The following is a 19,061-nucleotide window of genomic DNA, read 5'->3' as shown; positions in this document are numbered from 1 at the left end:
ATTATTATTTATTAAAAGAAAATCGTAGACGTAAACTTTTATTCATAATCTCAACATTACAAAGTTTTACTAGCTCATGTGCACCATTTTATTTCACGATTGAGCTTGCTTACTAAACGACAATTCAAATATTTAGAACTACTCTTCCGTTAAACTTTGTCGATCGATACCTAAGGGGATCTGGTGAAGGTTTAGCACTTCATACGGTATGGGCATAAAGATGATTTTTAAATTAATCGTCACATCGTAATTCTCTAAAAAATCATATTAGGTATTTGTACAAAAAACAAGACGTGCACAACTCTCAAAAGATACTTCATTTCTTCATATTATATAATTAACTAATATAGAGAAGATGGAGCTTTTATTAATTAGGAGATTCAACTGACAACTAATTCAATTGACCACAATGAATTGCTAAGAACTTAATATTATATGTACTGAAGATTCGTGGAGCTTAAAATAATTTAATCAAAAATATAACCCCGCCTGAATTAATTCTATGTATACCACTCTATTATGAATACCATTTAACCACCAATTAACAATCGATGGCTTATTCGTCGTGCCAACAAGTATAGCAGTGTCCATGTTAATTTTAATCCGCCAATACAAGTGCTCCTAAAATCTCCTGTATGTTGTAACAGATCTACGCTGCGTAAAGGCCTCAAAGGCCATTGTAGTCAGAATTGTCATGTAGAAAATGTGACGCAGATTTGGCCATGGACTGTAGCTGCAGCAGCATGATAAAATTGTAAATATGCGAGCCGCTTTGTGTTGTGATCCCTTTGTTTCCGACAATACTGTGAAGTAGCGTGCTATTTGGATTTGAAGTGTGTATTACATGTGATACAGGAACAGTATTTTCACGAATATATGCGAATAGAACGCAATCATAATTGATGGATGTCGAAGTGTCTCGGTTTGTATATTTCAGCTTTTTCTAGAACATATTTATTTTTGTCTAGTCTTGTTTTGTCTTTTGGGATGCAGCTGTGATTGTTAAAAATTATATTTATTTTGTAGAACACAGTTTTTTGAGCAAGTCAATATATGCTTTTTGAGATTTGGTTCGTGATATTTCGTAATCCCTTGTTTTAACTCTGAAACCTCGATCGACAAAACATACTCTATATTTAAAACTGTATAACTATTATATATATGTATTTCTATATACTAAAAGCATACCGCTATTCTCCTTAATGGTTAATTGAACTAAGAATCTTAACTGCAGTTCGCTTTCGCGCCGTTATCTACTATGATATTAATGAGGAATTGAAATAATAATATGATTCACGGTCGTAGAGTATATTACACGAAACGAGGCTTGCCTTTAGGGGTTAGGATGTCCAACTTCTAAACAACCTCATTAAAACTCAACCATTTTGTCGGATCCCCAAACAGCTCCCTGAATTCAATTAACTTTTTGTATAATACTGTTTGTTCCCTTCTTGTTATGCTGAAGTATTTCTAAATAGAAATACACATCCGATGTCATCTAAAAGTGTTATTATTTGTGTTAAATGTCACATAGCAACCGGTCATATCCAACGGAGAAGAAGGTAAAACCTTTTTCAAAATTAATCACTTGCTATGACATTGGTATAAGGCGTTTTATACGTTTTCAAATACGTAATATTTTTTATTGCGCTTCTGCTTAGTCGTTACACTGTTGACAGGGAAGTCATGGTCGTCATGTCGTATTGGAGAGAGCAGTTCTGATGTGCCTCACGATCCCGCCATCTCTCCCTGTTCGATGCCATCATACCAAACTCATTTAAGGAACCTTATTTACCGCATTACACGAGCAATACTGTATACTAGAAGTACTCACGATACACCAATTCTTAAATAATTATTAGAGTAACTAGTTGAGACATAAGACTGGAGGATTGAAATAAAATCTCAACACTATAAAAATACGGCTGTTCTAAATATAAGAAAGCGCAAATGCTCCTCGGCTAATAAAGGTGGGATCTTTCTGTTAATCAAATACTCACCTTAATATTATTTGCGTTGAATTAATAACTGTTAGCGCTTGAGCAGACGACCTTACGTCCTGCATGATTTTCAGTGAAACAAAATATTTTATGCATCAGTTTATTAACCAGATAATTATTACATTGATATACGTATTGAATAATGATTATATTAGTATGAATGAAATACAAGCCGCCGTTGTTAGAATTTGCAAAATAAATACACCAAGCTTAATTAATTTAATATGATGGTTTTATTAAAATGGCGGCTAGGTAGGGTCGATATGACACCCTATCATAATTGTGTGATTATAGATGTTTAAAAAATTTCATGATCTTCAGTTGTTGAAGAAGCTGGTTGCTCGTTGTCATTAAAGGTGACCGATCGGAGTTGCAAGATAGAGCGCAGCTGTAACGAAGTTACTGGGCACCCCTCAAGATACTGAAACAATAATACATCAGTTGAATTACACGTTATATTCATATTTTAAATTTATAAAGGCTTTTTTTTTTAAATAATATAATTATAATATGTATATATTATTATATGTATGCTGTATTATATTATATTTATGTACTCTATGCACTATGTTTGTGTTCCTAATTCTTCTTTCCTTTTGCGGGCCTAAGAGAGGCCTGGAAGAGATTTCAACTTGAAATAAGTAGTGCCCTTGTAATCTGTATCCTTATTGTCGTGTTTCTTCTAACAGCAGTGTGTACAAAATATATTAAATAAAAAATATATTAAATAATATTGTAGAATAGCATAAATTACATGCCAATAACAATATACAAAATCGACCATGTATGCATTAGTGAGGGAACTTTTTAAATAGCGGCTATTTCTTATCAACACAAAAAGGCTAAATCTACACATTCGCACACTCTAGTGTATGGATATATCCTAACGCCATCACCGTGCGTTGCCATTATTGCTAAAACAGGCTTTGACACATAGTGACGAAAGTCGAACATTAAGGATGTATCCTATTAAATATTGAGAACGACATCCTTGGATTTGCGAGTACACGTGACCCAATTACGTATCTAGGACACGTGACTTAGTAAGGTACATCCGACTTCCAAATAAAAGTCAATCACCGGAAACAAGTCTTCTTGACAGCCATCAAAAGTAGTTGTCATTCTGGGCTATTAAGATCTCATGTTTCATGTTGGCGACATTCGTTGTGTAAGCTTAAGCACATTTTCAGAAATAATTTTGTTTTCTAACGATATATTTGTTTTTGTTTTTATTGCTTAGATGGGTGGACGAGCTCACAGCCCACCTGGTGTTAAGTGGTTACTGGAGCCCATAGACATCTACAACGAAAACGCGCCACCCACCTTGAGATACAAGTACTAAGGTCTCAAGTATAGTTACAACGGCTGCCCCACCCTTCAAACCGAAACGCATTACTGCTTCACGGCAGAAATAGGCGGGGTGGTGGTATCTACCCACGCGGACTCAAAAGTAGTCCTACCACCAGTAATTACGCCAATTATAATTTTGCGGGTTTGATTTTTATCACACGATGTTATTCCTTCACCACGGAAGTCAATCGTGAACATAATTTGTTTATAGCTTTGGAATTAATTGCCGTCAGCATGATACCCCTGTGCGTGTGTTTTTAGGGCATAGCCATCGACAGCAAAAACATTATTTTTTAATGTCAACTGCTCGCTAGTATGCCTATCGACTTATACATAAAAATATACATGAAACTAATAATAAAATGCTTCAGGATTATCTCAAATAATTTTCTATAGCCCGAATTTGCCTTGTAATCTTAGAAATCGAATTATCTCGATGTTATTAACATTTAACGATCCCCTTGAACTGATTTTTGGTAATGAAAAAATGACACCAAAATGTCATTTATCGAAAACATTTTCGAAGAAAACAGTACATAAATTGCTCTAATGAGAGATAAATTTACAAATTATTTTGTTTACGAACGTAGAAATGAAGGTAGAAATTATGTTCGTACCGTACGATCGATGATCACTATATCCTTACATCGAGCTTAATTCAGGAAAGCTTAGTGGCACGCTAAAAACTATGATCTCTGCTTATTTTACGTACTTAACAAATGACTTCTACGGTGCATAGCATCGCGCATAAAAATCAAACCCGAAAAAAAAATTCTTTGGTTAATTGCCGGCGGTAAAGCGTTTTATGAGCCCATACGGGTGGATACCACCATACTGCAATTCTATGTCTCGTAAATCTATAACGCATTTTGGCGCGAAGAGTGGGGCAGCCGTTGTACTGTTAAACTTGAAACTTAGAACTTATGTCTCAAGATGGATATGGATTGGTATTGACGAGGTTGATGTCTATGGGCTCCGGTTAAGACTAGACGAGTTGCCAGCTTGTTTATCTATAAGCAACAAAGAATATATGTATATATCAGCTTAAAAACTAGTGCAGCCGGCGGCTACAACACAACGTAATGCGTGTTGTTCTTATAGATAAAAATGTTATTTATCGCCGAGCTATCCCTAAGGGCGCTTTCTTTCGCACTCAACTTTTATTTATTACATAGATGGGTGAAAGAGCTCACGGCCTACCAAGCGTTACGTGGTTACCGGAGTACTGGTGGTAGGACCTCTTGGGAGTCCGCACGGGTAGGTACCACCACCCCGCCTATTACCGCCGTGAAGCAGTAATGCGTTTCGGTTCGAAGGGTGGGGTAGCCGTTGTAACTATACTGAGACCTTAGAACTTATATCTCGAGGTGGGTGGCGCATTTACGTTGTAGATGTCTATGTGCTCCAGTAACCACTTAGCATCAGGTGGGCTGTGAGCTCGGCCACCCATCTAAGTAATAAATAAATAAAAACACACAAACATAACAACGGGAATCTCTTAACCGACTTCAATATTTGAAGTCTAAGTCTCAATTCTATCTATAACGACCTACCCAACAAATCGTAACACAGTAAGTACTAATTAGCGTAAAAGCGTGTCAAAAAGATCAGCTATCAATTTATGGCCGTATAAAAAAGAAATCGATTTTAACTAAAACGTTGAAAACTATCATTCAATAACATTTTTATATTAAAGATTATTATTAACAATCAGATTGAATATTGAACATCAACCAATTACAAAGAGAAATCGTATCGAGCCGCTTTTGTTTTTAAGCCGGATTGTCGAAATTGTGCACTCAAATTAGCTGTTCCGTGATCAGTATTTGCATGCTTTTTGGCTTGCACAAATCTACACAATTTATTATACCTAGTCAGGTCATAAGTATTGTCACACAGTAAAAACTTTTCTTTTAGAATGCTGGCCACAAAAAAGTTTATTGAATTCGAATTTCGAATTGTTCATGAAAATAAAAATGTATACTTTTAGAATTTTACTCATTTTTAATTATGGAGTGGACGCTTAAAGAAGACCGTGTTGCAGTTATTGCGTTGCATCGTTGCGGTTACGCGCCAATTCAAATTTTTAACATACTGAAAATTTTAAATATAACCAAAAGATTCGTTTATCGTACCATCAAACGATACAATGAAGACTCTAGTGTAGATGGCAGGTCAAGAAGTGGTCGCCCTCGGTCTGTTAGGACTCCAGCAGTGATAAAAGCTGTGAAGGCGCGAATTCAAAGAAATCCCAAACGTAAGCAGAAACTGTTGGCCCTTCAGATGGGGTTAAGCAGAACCACGGTGAAAAGGGTGTTAAATGAAGACTTAGGGCTTCGGGCATATCGAAGAAAAACAGGACATCGTTTGAATGCTCGTCTAATGGACCTGAGACTGAAGAGATGCCGCGCTTTGTTGAAGCGGTACGCGGGAAAAAAATATCGGGAAATTCTTTTTTCGGGTGAAAAAATTTTTACCGTAGAAGAGAGCTACAACAAACAAAATGATAAGGTGTACGCACACAGTAGTGAAGAAGCGAGCAACCGTATTCCGCGTGTCCAACGAGGTCATTTTCCATCCTCGCTCGTATGGTTGGGAGTTTCTTATTAGGGCTTAACAGAGGTACATTTTTGTGAGAAAGGTGTAAAAACGAATGCAGTTGTGTATTAAAATACAGTCCTGACGAACCTTGTGGAACCTGTTTCTCATACCATGTTCAATAACAGGCACTGGGTATTCCAACAAGATTCGGTGCCAGCTCATAGAGCGAAGAGCACACAAGACTGGCTGGCGGCGCGTGAAATCGACTTCATCCGGCACGAAGACTGGCCCTCCTCCAGTCCAGATTTGAATCCGTTAGATTACAAGATATGGCAACACTTGGAGGAAAAGGCGTGCTCAACGCCTCATCCCAATTTGGAGTCACTCAAGACATCCTTGATTAAGGCAGCCGCCGATATTGACATGGACCTCGTTCGTACTGCGATAGACGACTGGCCGCGCTGATTGAAGGCCTGTATTCAAAATCACAGAGGTCATTTTGAATAAACTTTAGTGTCATAAGAATCTATGTTTTGTTAAGTTCATTTTGGTATATGAATGGTTACATAATGAATAAACTTGTTTCAATTATTTTACATTAAACATGTGACAGAATTTATGACCTGACTAGGTATATCGCATTCATTTTGTCCTAAAGAAGGGTGTTTACATATTGATAATATTGACAAAAAACGTAACAATATCGAGGAGTATTTCGCTTAATACGTCACATTTGTCTTTATAATTAAAGTTGCATTTTATTTGGTGCTAGCGACCCGGCCTCGCTTCGCTTCGGAAACATTAAATTTTATTATTGATAGTTGAGTCCCACGATGTTACGAAAATAACCGCGGGTGACGCCGCGGGGCGAAGCTTATCTAAAAAAAGTAGCCTAAGTTAATTTTTATATCATCAGCTACCTGTCAGTGAAAGTCCGGTCAAAATCGGTCCAGCCGTTCCAGAGATTAGCCGGAACAAACAGACAGACAGACAGAAAGACAGACAGACAAAAATTGTAAAAAATGCTATTTTGGTCTATGCACCGTATATATATATATATATATATATATATATATATATTCATATGCATGTAGTAAAATGCGGTTATTTCAATATTACAAACAGACACTCCATTTTTATTTATATGTAAAGATTAGCATGGACAGTTCGATGTTTTTAATTAGCTTCAATTAAGCTTACTGCGCTGAAATAGCTGAAAAAAGTTTTTTGTAGTGATGTTTTTTCAAAATTATAAATGGCTCTCCTGTAAAGATTCAAAAAAAATATTCTACCCGATGATATGCAGGCGAAGTAAAATGTCCCTTAGAAATAAGGTGACACTCTACAAAACTTGCATACGCCCCGTCATGACCTATGCAAGTGTAGTGTTCGCCCACGCGGCCCGCACTCACTTAAAAACCCTTCAAATTATTCAATCCCGTTTTTGCAGGATAACCGTCGGAGCCCCGTGGTTCGTCAGGAACGTCGACCTCCATGACGACCTGGACTTAGAGTCCATCAGTAAGTACCTACAGTCGGCGTCGATGCGCCACTTCGATAAAGCGGCACGACACGAGAACCCTCTCATCGTGGCCGCCGGTAACTACATTCCCGATCCTGCGGACAGAATGGAAAGCAGTCGACGTCGCCCAAAACACGTCATCTCGGATCCTCCCGATCCACTAACGATGCTTTTAGGTACTTCAAGCACCGGTCACCGTTCTCGTCGAACCCGTCGCTTGCGACGAAGGGCTCGACGAGTAAATTAACTCTCAGACACAGCCCACTGAGTTTATCGCCGGATCTTCTCAGTGGGTCGCGTTTCCGATCCGGTGGTAGATTCTGCGAAGCACGGCTCTTGCTAGGGTTCGTGTTAGCATCGTCGTCAGGTTTGAGCCCCGTGAGCTCACCTGCTAGCCACGGTTACGCTGGAATAGCCACTCCAGGCTAACAGCTTAGGTAGGAAAAAAAAAAAAGAAAAAAATTCGCTTAAATAGCCTTTCACCTCTAAATATAGCATTTGGGTAAGCTTGACTCGAAATTATCGATTTTAAAATTTTATTCCCATTTTATGAAACTTTTACTGTACTCTAATTTACAATCCGGTTTCAATTTATGCACTGCATCGTCGGCAGCTGACAAAAGCCGGAGTTATAACAATAAAACTACATAAAATAACAACCAACATAAAGTGAGCCCTCATATTATGCGCATAAGAGATGGCTGGCATACGCTTATTGTAATCACCTATCCCAATAAATATATGATGACATAATCAGAGTATAGTTACAATGTATTTTGAAGTGAAGCTTACAGTATGGTAGGTCGATTGGATACCTATACGATTAAACTCAAGCAAATCGTCATCGTTATGACATGAACCATCGCATCTTTCGCATCTACGCATCATTCGGATGTCCCACAAAATTACATTTTTTATTTGATTTGGATTTAATCTTCAAACAATACAAGCTAATAACACACAGGTGTAATACCACCAACAATAAATATATTAATGTCAAGATTATAAACATTACGGTAGGCAGCGGCTTGGCTCTGCCCCTGGCATTGCTGAAGTCCATGGGCGACGGTAACCACTCACCATCAGGTGGGCCTTATGCTCGTCTGCCTACAAGGGCAATAAAAAAAAAAGCTTAATATTTTTATTCAAGGAAACACGATATGCAAAAACAGTATATGTATGTCCAAAGATGAGAATAACAATATATCCGTTCCAACATTTAATTTTATAGGTGAATGTGTTTAGCTTGTGTACGTATCTAATTCTATTATGACCCGTTAAGTGCTCGATGTTCGGGGGATCCTAGAAATTGTATTAATACCTTCGAGCATGCTCTAAACTTGCGTTCACAACATAATACGATTTGGTTAGATGTTAACCGATATACATATATAGGATCGGCTCTCGAAAAGGGTAGTTGCATTTAAGGCAGGTTAAGTAATTTTAATACTAGTCGGCCCCATAAATTGATGGAATTCTGTCGGATTCTAATACTATTTATTATATAGGGTCCATAAACATCACAATATAAATGCTGTCACCTTGAAACTTGAGGTCTGTGTCTTAATTATATAGTGTTACTTCAAGCCCCGATGACCTTCCTCAATGAACCCGTCGCTTGCGACGAAGGGCTCGACGAGTAAATTAACCCATAGACACAGCCCACTGAGTTTCTCGCCGGATCTTCTCAGTGGGTCGCGTTTCCGATCCGGTGGTAGATTCTGCGAAGCACTGCTCTTAGCAGCACTCCGGTTTGAGCTCCGTGAGCTCATCCACACGTCAAGGAGAAGCTGAAATAGCCTATCAAGGCTATTAGCATAGGTAGGAAAAAAAGTATAGTGATTACGCAACTTAACAAATTTTTTGCTGGTTTCATTTTTGAGATCCGATGCTATTCTTTTTATCATGAAAGCCGTCCATGAGCTAGGTACCTATTTCATTAGAAAATTTGGTACCTGCATGCGACATTCTAGCTTTAATGCGAGGATATCGGATATTTTTAGGCCACGAATTAATGATCAATTATTAAGAAGACTAAGGATAAACTAATTTTCACTGGCATGGTATTTTTTGTGAGTCACAAAACTTGTATTACTCCTTTCACCTTTCTCTTAGCGAAGATCCGTTAATGCATCTTCCACCACTGAGAGAGATATCATGGTCAGAGTGTTCTACCCCGACCCTTGCTATTGTAACCTCAAAACGTCTGCTTGCGTATGGGTTTGTGATTCGTAGCATTTGTGTTATGAAGTATATGAGCTACGATAAATACTTAACACGCGGTGGAATATGAGATTTTTCTCATTTATTTAAAAGTACCTAAGTATAAACCTTAAAAATAAAAAAAATATATATTATAAATAAATAAAGATTAAAAGGATGACCGTTCCAAAGGTGGGTAAACGATATAAAAGCCGTTGCAGGCTCTACGTGGAAGAGGAAATGCCACGACCGGAACTTATGGCAGGATTTGGGGGAGGCCTATGCGAAAGCAAAACAATCTTAGCCGATGTCAAATGAAAAGAAAAAAGTACCTAAATATGAATTAAAGTTGTTAATAAAGGCTTCTTTATCTTTAAAGTATAAACCTTAACCTAATAATAAACGTATAAGGTTAAATGATTTGTAAAAAAATGCGAAACACTTTTTAAAACTATGATATTAACAATATTTTGACACCAACTTACAGAGTTCCAACTTTACAGCTTTTTAGGCATTATCTAAGCGCTTACATCTGCTTTATTAAAAATAGCAGGTTTTACAGTAGTTTTTCTTACAGCGTGTCCAATTGTTAAGCTTCTTTCTACTATTTTTTACTCAAATCCTATGAAAGTGTTCCCATTGCAAATCTTTGTAATTAAAGTTTAAAATGTACTAATATCGCCATGTTGTTTTTGCTGGTTAAAGATATTGGATAATAAAGGATCTCCGACGTCGACGGTTCGGTCGATTTTTGTGAACCAGACTTATCAGTTACTTAGATCCAAGCAGAGACGTGATTGGAATATCGAACAGCTAGCTATTTATGTTAATATTTTATACTCAGACACCGATGCCAGCCAACAGTTGTCCGGGTGTATTTATTAGAAGAAATTGTGATGATACTAACAGTATGAAATCCATACTTGTTACTTAATGATAAATATATACTTATAAATGCAAATGTGTGAGTGCGAATAATGTCCTTTAACGGAAAATCATGTAAATTTAAATACATGTTGTCAAAGGTACAAAAAGGATAGACTTCTAATTCAGAAACTACTCCCGAGGCATATATTTTTTTTACTACATAGATGAGAGCAAAGGCGCGCTTAAAAATTACTTTGTTAAATTAGAAACGTTACTCACAGAGCCTCTTCGTCTTCCACAGGGTCTCCGTTATTTGGATGGTCCCCTCCTTCAATTTGCTGTTGGTTTTCAGCTATCTCAGCCATCTCAGCTACCTCAGCCATCTGAGCTACTTCATCAACTTCAGCTACTTCATCTACATCATCTACTTCAGGTACCTCAGCTACTTCGGGTACTTCGGCTACTTCAGCTACCCCATTTTCCTCCTCATTGTCGGACTCATCATCTGCATCATCATCAGCACGGTCAATGATAATAGGAGGATTTTGTCTCGCCATAGCATTGAGGCGTTGATCCACACGAAGGAAAATCCGTAGTTCACCCCTATTATCGTTAACGCGGATCAATGCGGGCATGTTATCATCGTCTTCAATATCAAAATTCACAACCTCATTACGTGGGGCAACATTCACATAAGGGTTCAGATCTCTAACATCTTCTTCATTGAGTTCATCGGAGTCGCCCGGTTTGATTTCCAAGCCACCTCCGTGTTGAGCTAGGCTATCATTTCCCGCAACTAGGTAACGGTCTTGATCTGCTTCGATTACAGCTAACGCGTCAGCTGTTTCGTTCATAACGAAAACTTCATCATCAACGTTGTCTTCCTGCATGATGAATGTCCCTTCAGTATTCATGATAGCCTTTTCGATATTCCTGTGAATTAAAGAACTAAGTTAATTATGTCCTAATATTTTTACTTGTAATTTTTAATTGAACGATGATAAGAGAAAAGCTTTCATACATTTCTATTCCCTAAATACTGTCCAAACAGGGATTTTTAACTTATGTGTTCTTATGGACAATGATGATTGCAAATAATAGTACGGCTACGCCTACTACGGCTTATAAATAAAAGATACAGGACACAATCTCGTCTAGCTATGGCTACTTTCTTCCTTGCTATTTTTTTAAATATGAATTAGATCTCAAAGTGGGATATATTTATTAAGAATCACGTGAGTTGTCCTAAAAAATCCATTTAAAACCTAGTTATCCAATTTTCACTATGACTTAACCCTTTTCTTATATTCCAGAATTTGTACCCAAAATTTAAAAAAACAGGACTGTTTTGGAGAAATTATGCCAACAGTGATCAAGCTAAACTTTTAAAATCAAGTAGTAGAATTACTTAAAAAAGATTAAAAAGCTTACAATTAATAAGGAAGCAGTTAACTTATAGGTATGACGTAACCAACATTATCGGTGCAAGAAGAGATATGTCAAAATACTCCCACTAGCCACCTCGTACACAAACATTACGTTACTCATACTGTGAGTATATTAAAACCCCCAAATACATAAATATTTTACTATGTTTTATTTTAATAATTTTAAAAATAGTTTTGATGATATCTCATCAAAATTATTTTCTGCAGGATTTCTGAACTGATCTAAGAAAATTAATATGGGTAACATTCGTCTTTGTAAATTAAACAGAAATTAACAGCAGTGTAAAGACAAGAATGAAATACATGTACAATGAAGCTAAATTTAAGGGAGCGTCTAAGACGTTCCATTTTCTCATCTCGCGGGGACGAGTTTTCACTTTGAATGAGCTCCAGCTTAAACAAACCTCTCGACTTCGCAGTATAATTATGTACCATTGTGACGGTTCCCAAAGTATTCATTCGGAAGACGGAACTTTTATTTTTTAATCATTGTGAATACTTTTAAACAATTCGACTATTAATATCATTAGCATTTCAACAAGTAACAAAATTATAGAATCAAAAATATCATTCAAAAAGAAATACAGAATACATTTTAGTTGCGGTCGAATAAATTGTGAGAGATTCATTTAACAGTACTTGAAAATTTAATAATAATTATCCGTTAAAAAATTATTATAGCCTGAATGCGGCGTCCTACAAAATTTAAATGCGCAAAATCGTTCATCGTCTAGGCACTTTACAGAAACTCAATGCAAGAACATGCCTGTATCGATCGAATATTGAAACAGAAAGAAAGCAAAATTAATGCGCTACGAATGTTTTTATTTATAAAACACGAATGATGTTCTTCGGTCATCGGTTTTTATTTTTTATATTATGAAGTCGTTATGTTTTATTTGTCGTTCCCGGTCGTGCGCGGTGTTCCACAGGGGTCGGTGCTCGGCCCCCTTTTGTGGAATATCGGGTATGACTGGGTACTGAGGGGTGCCCTCCTCCCGGGCCTAAGCGTAATCTGTTACGCAGACGATACGCTGCTCGTGGCCCGGGGAGGGAATTTTGCTGAGTCTGCTCGTCTTGCCACCGCTGGGGTGGCATATGTCGTTGGCAAAATCAGGAGATTGGGCCTCGACGTGGCGCTCAGTAAATCCGAGGCCATGTAGTTCCACAGGCCCCGGAGAGTGCCACCTGTCGATGCCCATATCGTGGTTGGAGGCGTCCGTATCGGGGTCGGGGTGCAGTTGAAGTACCTTGGCCTCATTCTGGACAGTCGTTGGACCTTCCGTGTTCACTTTCAGAACCTGGTCCCTCGTTTGTTGGGAGTGGCCGGCGCGTTAAGCCGGCTTCTTCCCAATATCGGGGGGCCTGACCAGGTGACGCGCCATCTCTATACGGGGGTGGTGCGGTCAATGGCCTTATACGGGGCGCCCGTGTGGGGCCAGTCCCTGGCCGTGGGGGTAGCGAAGTTGCTACAACGACCGCAACGCACCATCGCGGTCAGGGTCATCCGTGGTTATCGCACCATCTCTTTCGAGGCGGCGTGTGTACTGGCTGGGGCGCCACCTTGGGTCCTGGAGGCGGAGGCGCTGACTATCAGTGGCGGGCTAACCGTCGTGCCCGGGGCGTGGCGCGTCCCAGCCCCAGTGTGGTCAGAGCGCGAAGGGCCTAATCTCGGCGGTCCGTGCTGGAGTCATGGTCCAGGCGGCTGGCCGATCCTTCGGCTGGTCGTAGGACCGTCGAGGCGATTCGCCTGGTTCTTGTGAATTGGGTGAATCGTGACAGAGGACGCCTCACTTTCCGGCTCACGCAGGTACTCACTGGGCATGGTTGCTTCGGTGAGATCCTGCACCGGATCGGAGTCGAGCCGATGGCAGAGTGCCACCATTGTGGTTGCGACTTGGACACGGCAGAGCATACGCTCGTCGCCTGCCCCGCATGGGAGGGGTGGCGCCGTGTCCTCGTCGCAAAAATAGGAAACGACTTGTCGTTGCCGAGTTGTGGCATCGATGCTCGGTGACGACGAGTCGTGGAAGGCGATGCTTGACTTCTGCGAGTGCACCATCTCGCAGAAGGAGGCGGCGGGGCGCGTGAGAGACGCACAGGCCCGCCGCCGTCGAGCGGGGGCCAGGGAGGCGGATCTCGCCCAAGCCCTGGCCCTCTAAGTGTTTCGGGTCTCCCTCACATGTCGGCCTGGGGACCGGCGAAGGGGGCCTAAGAAGACGACGTGCAAGCTGCTCTGCACGTGTTTTATGCATGAGCATCCGGGTGATGGAAAGCCGGCTAGCCTCAACCCACGCTGGTTCTGAGCCAGCGGGGTATTCCGTAGGATAGACCATTCTACAGGCTTCGGACAGCCTGCCGACCGAGAGGGCTGGTGGTCGTGGCGCCGACGACCGCTAGTCCGGCGTCCCGAGGGAGAGGGTGATGGGAGAGATGTGCTCCGCACTAAACGCTTCACTTTCCCCCTTTTGCCTTTTCATGAGCTCTGTCTCATTCGAGGTTTGGATGCTGGTTGTTGAGCGACAGGAGGATTTAGTCGGTTCGACTCCGACATGCCCCGCCCTCCATCCCCAGTGAAGGGCGGAAGCCCGGCGATTTCCTCCTGACAAAAAAAAAAATGTTTTATTTGTTCAATATGATTGATTAGTGATTAATCTGATCACAAAAATCGCTGTGTAACATAACTATAGATATTGTATTTAAAAAGTGCCTCTAAAACGAAAATCATATTTCTGTTTTCGTTCAAAATTTATATATTTTTATTTAATATATTTTGTACACACAGCTGTTAGAAGAAACACGACAATAAGGATACAGAGCTTCAAGAGATTCATAAATAAGGCCGACTAAAGTAAGCAAATTTTATATCAGAAATTAGGGAGTGATAAGTTTTAGCTTCGTGCTAGATAGAGAAGAACTCGGTGAAGAATTATACGAATATTAGCATCAACATTCACGATCGCGTGACGCGCGATGACACTTTTAACTCAACTCAGTTATTTGAAATGTCAAAGTTAACTTCATATTTAAGAAGGTCCGTGTTTTATATATTATGTAATTTTGCGAAGTCGTCTGAAAGAAAGTCTGTGTGAAACGAAAAAGTTCTGAATTCACCATTATAGTTACCATTGTCATGTTGTAAATTTCAGACATCAAAATTGGATTATTAAATTATGTTCTGGCATACGAAAAGACGCGTTCCGATCGCGTTGTGCCTATTATGCTACTTCGAGCGTATTTACGATTACATGTTGATCATAATAAAAATGGGACATGTTGGAATAAACCGGCCTTGGTCAATATCGATATTTTATTTGAAATATCTTGTTGCAATTAAATATCGAATATATGTACAAATAACAAGCACTAATATATATATACTATACTAGTGCTCGTATACTAGTATATACTAGTATATTCGAAATTCAATAGATTCAACGTTCACTGGAACGTACTTGAATCTACAGCAAACCAATCACCATTGAAGTGTTCGTTCAGACCCATTTGTAGTAGAATCTAGTACCTCTCGATGCCGTCGGTCGTGACTCACGTGTAGGTTCGTAGCTAGCAAGATCGATTGGATGGGGCTTTTAAAAATGCAGAGGTTAGAGCCCTATATCCACAGCAAGGCAACAAATTAAGGACGCACATTTTTTTGCGAAATTCACTGAATCCATTTGTTACTCAACCTACAGAAACGAGGTGAGAATTCCAATAACAGCAACTGTTCTACAAATCTAACAAATATCTGTAGAAAATACATTATAGACACGACAGGCTTATAATCTTATAATGGGGTTTGGTCGGTAGTCGGTTTATTGGGGCGGATCTTATGTTGCTGAAGCCACGCAGCGCCTCGCGCGCCTATCTCAGGACGTAGTCTCACGGCAGGAATCGGAAGAAGAGGAGGATCTCGGCAAGAACTAGGAAAGAGCTAAGCAAGAGCAAGAACTAGGCAAGAAAAATCGTTAATTGTTAGCTAAAGCTGTGGTCTAAAATACATTTATTTTTAAATAACGTGTTCAATCCTATAGAAAATAATCAGAAAAGAAGATAGTTTAGCGTTGAATAAAAGATAAAGATAAACAAACCCCTTCCTTTATTGGATACGGCAAAGATTCGCATTAACATACAAGTTCAATCACAGAGCCCTACGTCAAGAAGGACGGGACGTGACCTTATAAATTCATGTTATTTGTTTTTGTTTTTCGGCGGCCTTATATGGCGAAAATAAACATTAAAGCTCCTACTGCTATTCAATATTTTGCTATTATTTGCTATTAATATAAATTATACATAATTTTTATTTTAAAGTTATTACGGCTGTAGATTGCTGTGCATCTTCAAGTCAGAATGCATTCCTGTTTCGCGGCACAAATAGGCAGGGTGGTGATGCCTACTCGTGCGGACTCACAAAATGCCCTACTACTTATTAGTCATTACATAAATAAACATTGCTCGTGCTTCAGTATTATTACAAAAGTTATTTTTTCATAAAAATAAAAACGTACATAGATACCTGCGGAATTTGAACACAGGCATCGCATCGCATGATACAAGTACATCAAGCGGACATTTAGGTCACGACGGCTTCATAATATATTTACATTTTCCAAACGTAACGTATCAAATTGGAGTCCCTACGATGTCATATTTTAGCTCGTAGTTTCTAAATACATATTTATGGATTAATTATACGGTATGTCATATTTAACACTTGTTAGAACATCTTAATTCATGTGAAAAGGTCAAGGAATAAAGTACGGATCTCACTAAGAGCGATGGTGAAGCACTATCATGTAAATAATATATTATGGTTTTGTATTTTATTTTGTTCTATAATGAAAATGTAAATACACTCGTTATGTGACAATCTGTCATAACTTTTTACTGTAACAGTCTACCGTCATATTTACTAATAACTACGAGACGATTAATACGGTTTACAATATACATATCTATTTATATACAGTGCAGTGGGTGCTCGAGCTGACGGCCCACCTGGTGCTAAGTGGTTACCGGAGCCCATAGACCCCTACGACTTAAGTGCAGCCATCCACCTTGAGACATGAGCTATTCTGCAAAAGCGTGATTGTAGGGATTGGAGGGTGGTCTGTGTGTGTATGCGTGCCGCGTGAGCGAACACCATACTCGCGTTATTACGTTAGTCATGACGGGTTTTATACAAGTACTTTTTACAGTACAACGGCTACCCCGCCCTTCAAACCGAAATGCATTACTGCTTCGCGGCAGAAATAGGCAGAGTAGTGGTACCTACCCGTGCGGACTCACAAGATGTCCTAAAACCAGTAAAGTTATTAAAATTTAACTTAAAACTCTTAAATAGAGATAGATTAAAACTCTTATTAAAACGCTCATGATCTTCTGTTACTATAAAGAAGAGCCAGAACGCATTCTGACGGTGTAGCGTTGTTAACAAGAATACTAATCCACCAGGTCTTTTTATGTCAGAAAACCAAACTATGTTCGCATTGGTGATATGTACCTTATAGGTCGTATAGACCTTTACTTAAATTTATTAACACATATACTTACTCATATTAGCGTCTATGCTACGAATAGACAAGGAACTCAACAATTCTTTGTAATGTACTACCGTAAATGGTACTGAGTTGAACAAAGTATAGGTGTCGCTCAAAAAATATAAATGCACAACAGTAAGAATTGTACAAATAAATTTTAAAAGCAATAAAAAATATATAATATTTTTTAGAACAAAAAGTCCTAAAAAGTCTTTAATTTTCTAACTGTTTTAAGTAAAGTATTGTTGACCAATAAGTCGTAATTTCTGATGATAACACAAATAACAAACTAAATATTCCTTTTATGTTAGGACTTGCTTGATTTTTTCAAAGACAAGACAAGTCGTGCAATGTATTTCAATTTCAATAGCAGAACGAACGCTTCGATATTATGGGTTTGATAATTATTACACAAGAGAAAAAATAGAACTGAACTAACTACATATTATAAAGATTCCAGACAAGTAGGAATAGCACCTAACACAAATCACTGCGCGTCGCGTTTTATCATAGTTCTATGCACATAATTTTCTTCGTTGCCATAATGCATTGTGGTCCTAACAGTCAAATTAATTTTTTTCTCTATTCACACACATTCACATTATTATTAACTATGTGTGTCACGATAGAATATTTGTAAAATATTTACCTAGTTAAAAAGTAAATTTCCTAAATGTATTTATTATTCAATAAAGTAGCTTCGTAAACCGTTAAGAATTTGACAGTACGCTTACGTACGAAAACAATTTTAATTATGAAAATCGAACAAGACTGGCATACATGAAAGCGTAGTCTAAATAAATTAACTTCAAATTTGAAAGCGCGCGTACTGTCGTGTACAAAATTGGGATCCGGAGTTGAAGGTAATTTTAATCACTGTAACCGGCTTAATGTCTCTTTTATTTGTCTCTAATACTATGAAACTATGAAAAAGAAAAAAAATACAAAATTAGCTTAGATCTCGTTAAGCTTTCTATCAACCCACAGACGTCCACTGCTGGACATAGGGCCTACCCCAAGCCTCGCCACAAAGATCGGTTTTGCGCCTATTATTTAGTTTCTTCTTCTTCTAGATACTTCCATTATCTTATTAATATTTATAAATCGATTAGTAAACATTAATATTTTTAAAATCTGTAAATAGGTAGGTTTCATTTTATTTATTTAAGAGATTTTATTTATTTTGCTTGTGATTGTACACTTTCTGGCGTGAATCATAATGTTCTAAACACGATTTGACATGCTGTAACAGAGTTTAACATTGTAAAAGGGGGAGAAATACTGTGGTTGCTTATTTCCATAATCGTGTTACGATTAAGGTAGAATATCATTGAGTCTGATATTCGGGATTTACTTTTTTTCTACCTAAGCTGATAGCCTTGAGAAGCCATTTCAGCGTAAACCTAACAAATAGGTCAGCTCACGGGGCTCAAACCTGACGACGTTGCTAACCCTAGCAAGTGCTTCGCAGAACCTACCACCGGATCGGAAACGCGACCCACTGAGATTCCGGCGAGAAACTCAGTGGGCTGTGTCTGTGGATTAATTCACTCGACGAGCCCTTCGTCGCGACGGGTTCGATGTGAAC

At 38.7% G+C, this 19,061-nt stretch overlaps 2 protein-coding genes across 26 annotated transcripts in view; one reads left to right on the top strand and one right to left on the bottom strand.

The window, feature by feature from the left end:
* Nucleotides 1-19,061, top strand: part of LOC114252733 (coiled-coil domain-containing protein AGAP005037) — a 316,019-nt gene that overhangs the window by 28,303 nt on the left and 268,655 nt on the right. The gene's annotated exons all lie outside the window — the stretch shown is intronic.
* The window catches only part of LOC114252736 (uncharacterized), a 96,123-nt gene continuing 79,148 nt past the window's right edge, over nt 2,087-19,061 (bottom strand). For all 4 annotated transcript variants that reach the window (XM_028187350.2, XM_089731357.1, XM_089731368.1 and 1 more), the window contains 2 exons: nt 10,762-11,415; nt 2,087-2,421 (listed from right to left, as the gene is read on the bottom strand). In XM_028187350.2, the coding sequence (XP_028043151.2) occupies nt 2,400-2,421; nt 10,762-11,396 (657 nt within the window). In that variant the 5' untranslated portion in view covers nt 11,397-11,415 and the 3' untranslated portion in view covers nt 2,087-2,399. The remainder of the gene's footprint in view (nt 2,422-10,761; nt 11,416-19,061) is intronic.

This window comes from Bombyx mandarina, chromosome 01 (assembly GCF_030267445.1).
Source record: "Bombyx mandarina strain Sakado chromosome 01, ASM3026744v2".
NCBI classification, from domain to species: Eukaryota; Metazoa; Arthropoda; class Insecta; order Lepidoptera; family Bombycidae; genus Bombyx; species Bombyx mandarina.
This window is presented reverse-complemented; position numbering and strand designations above follow the sequence as displayed.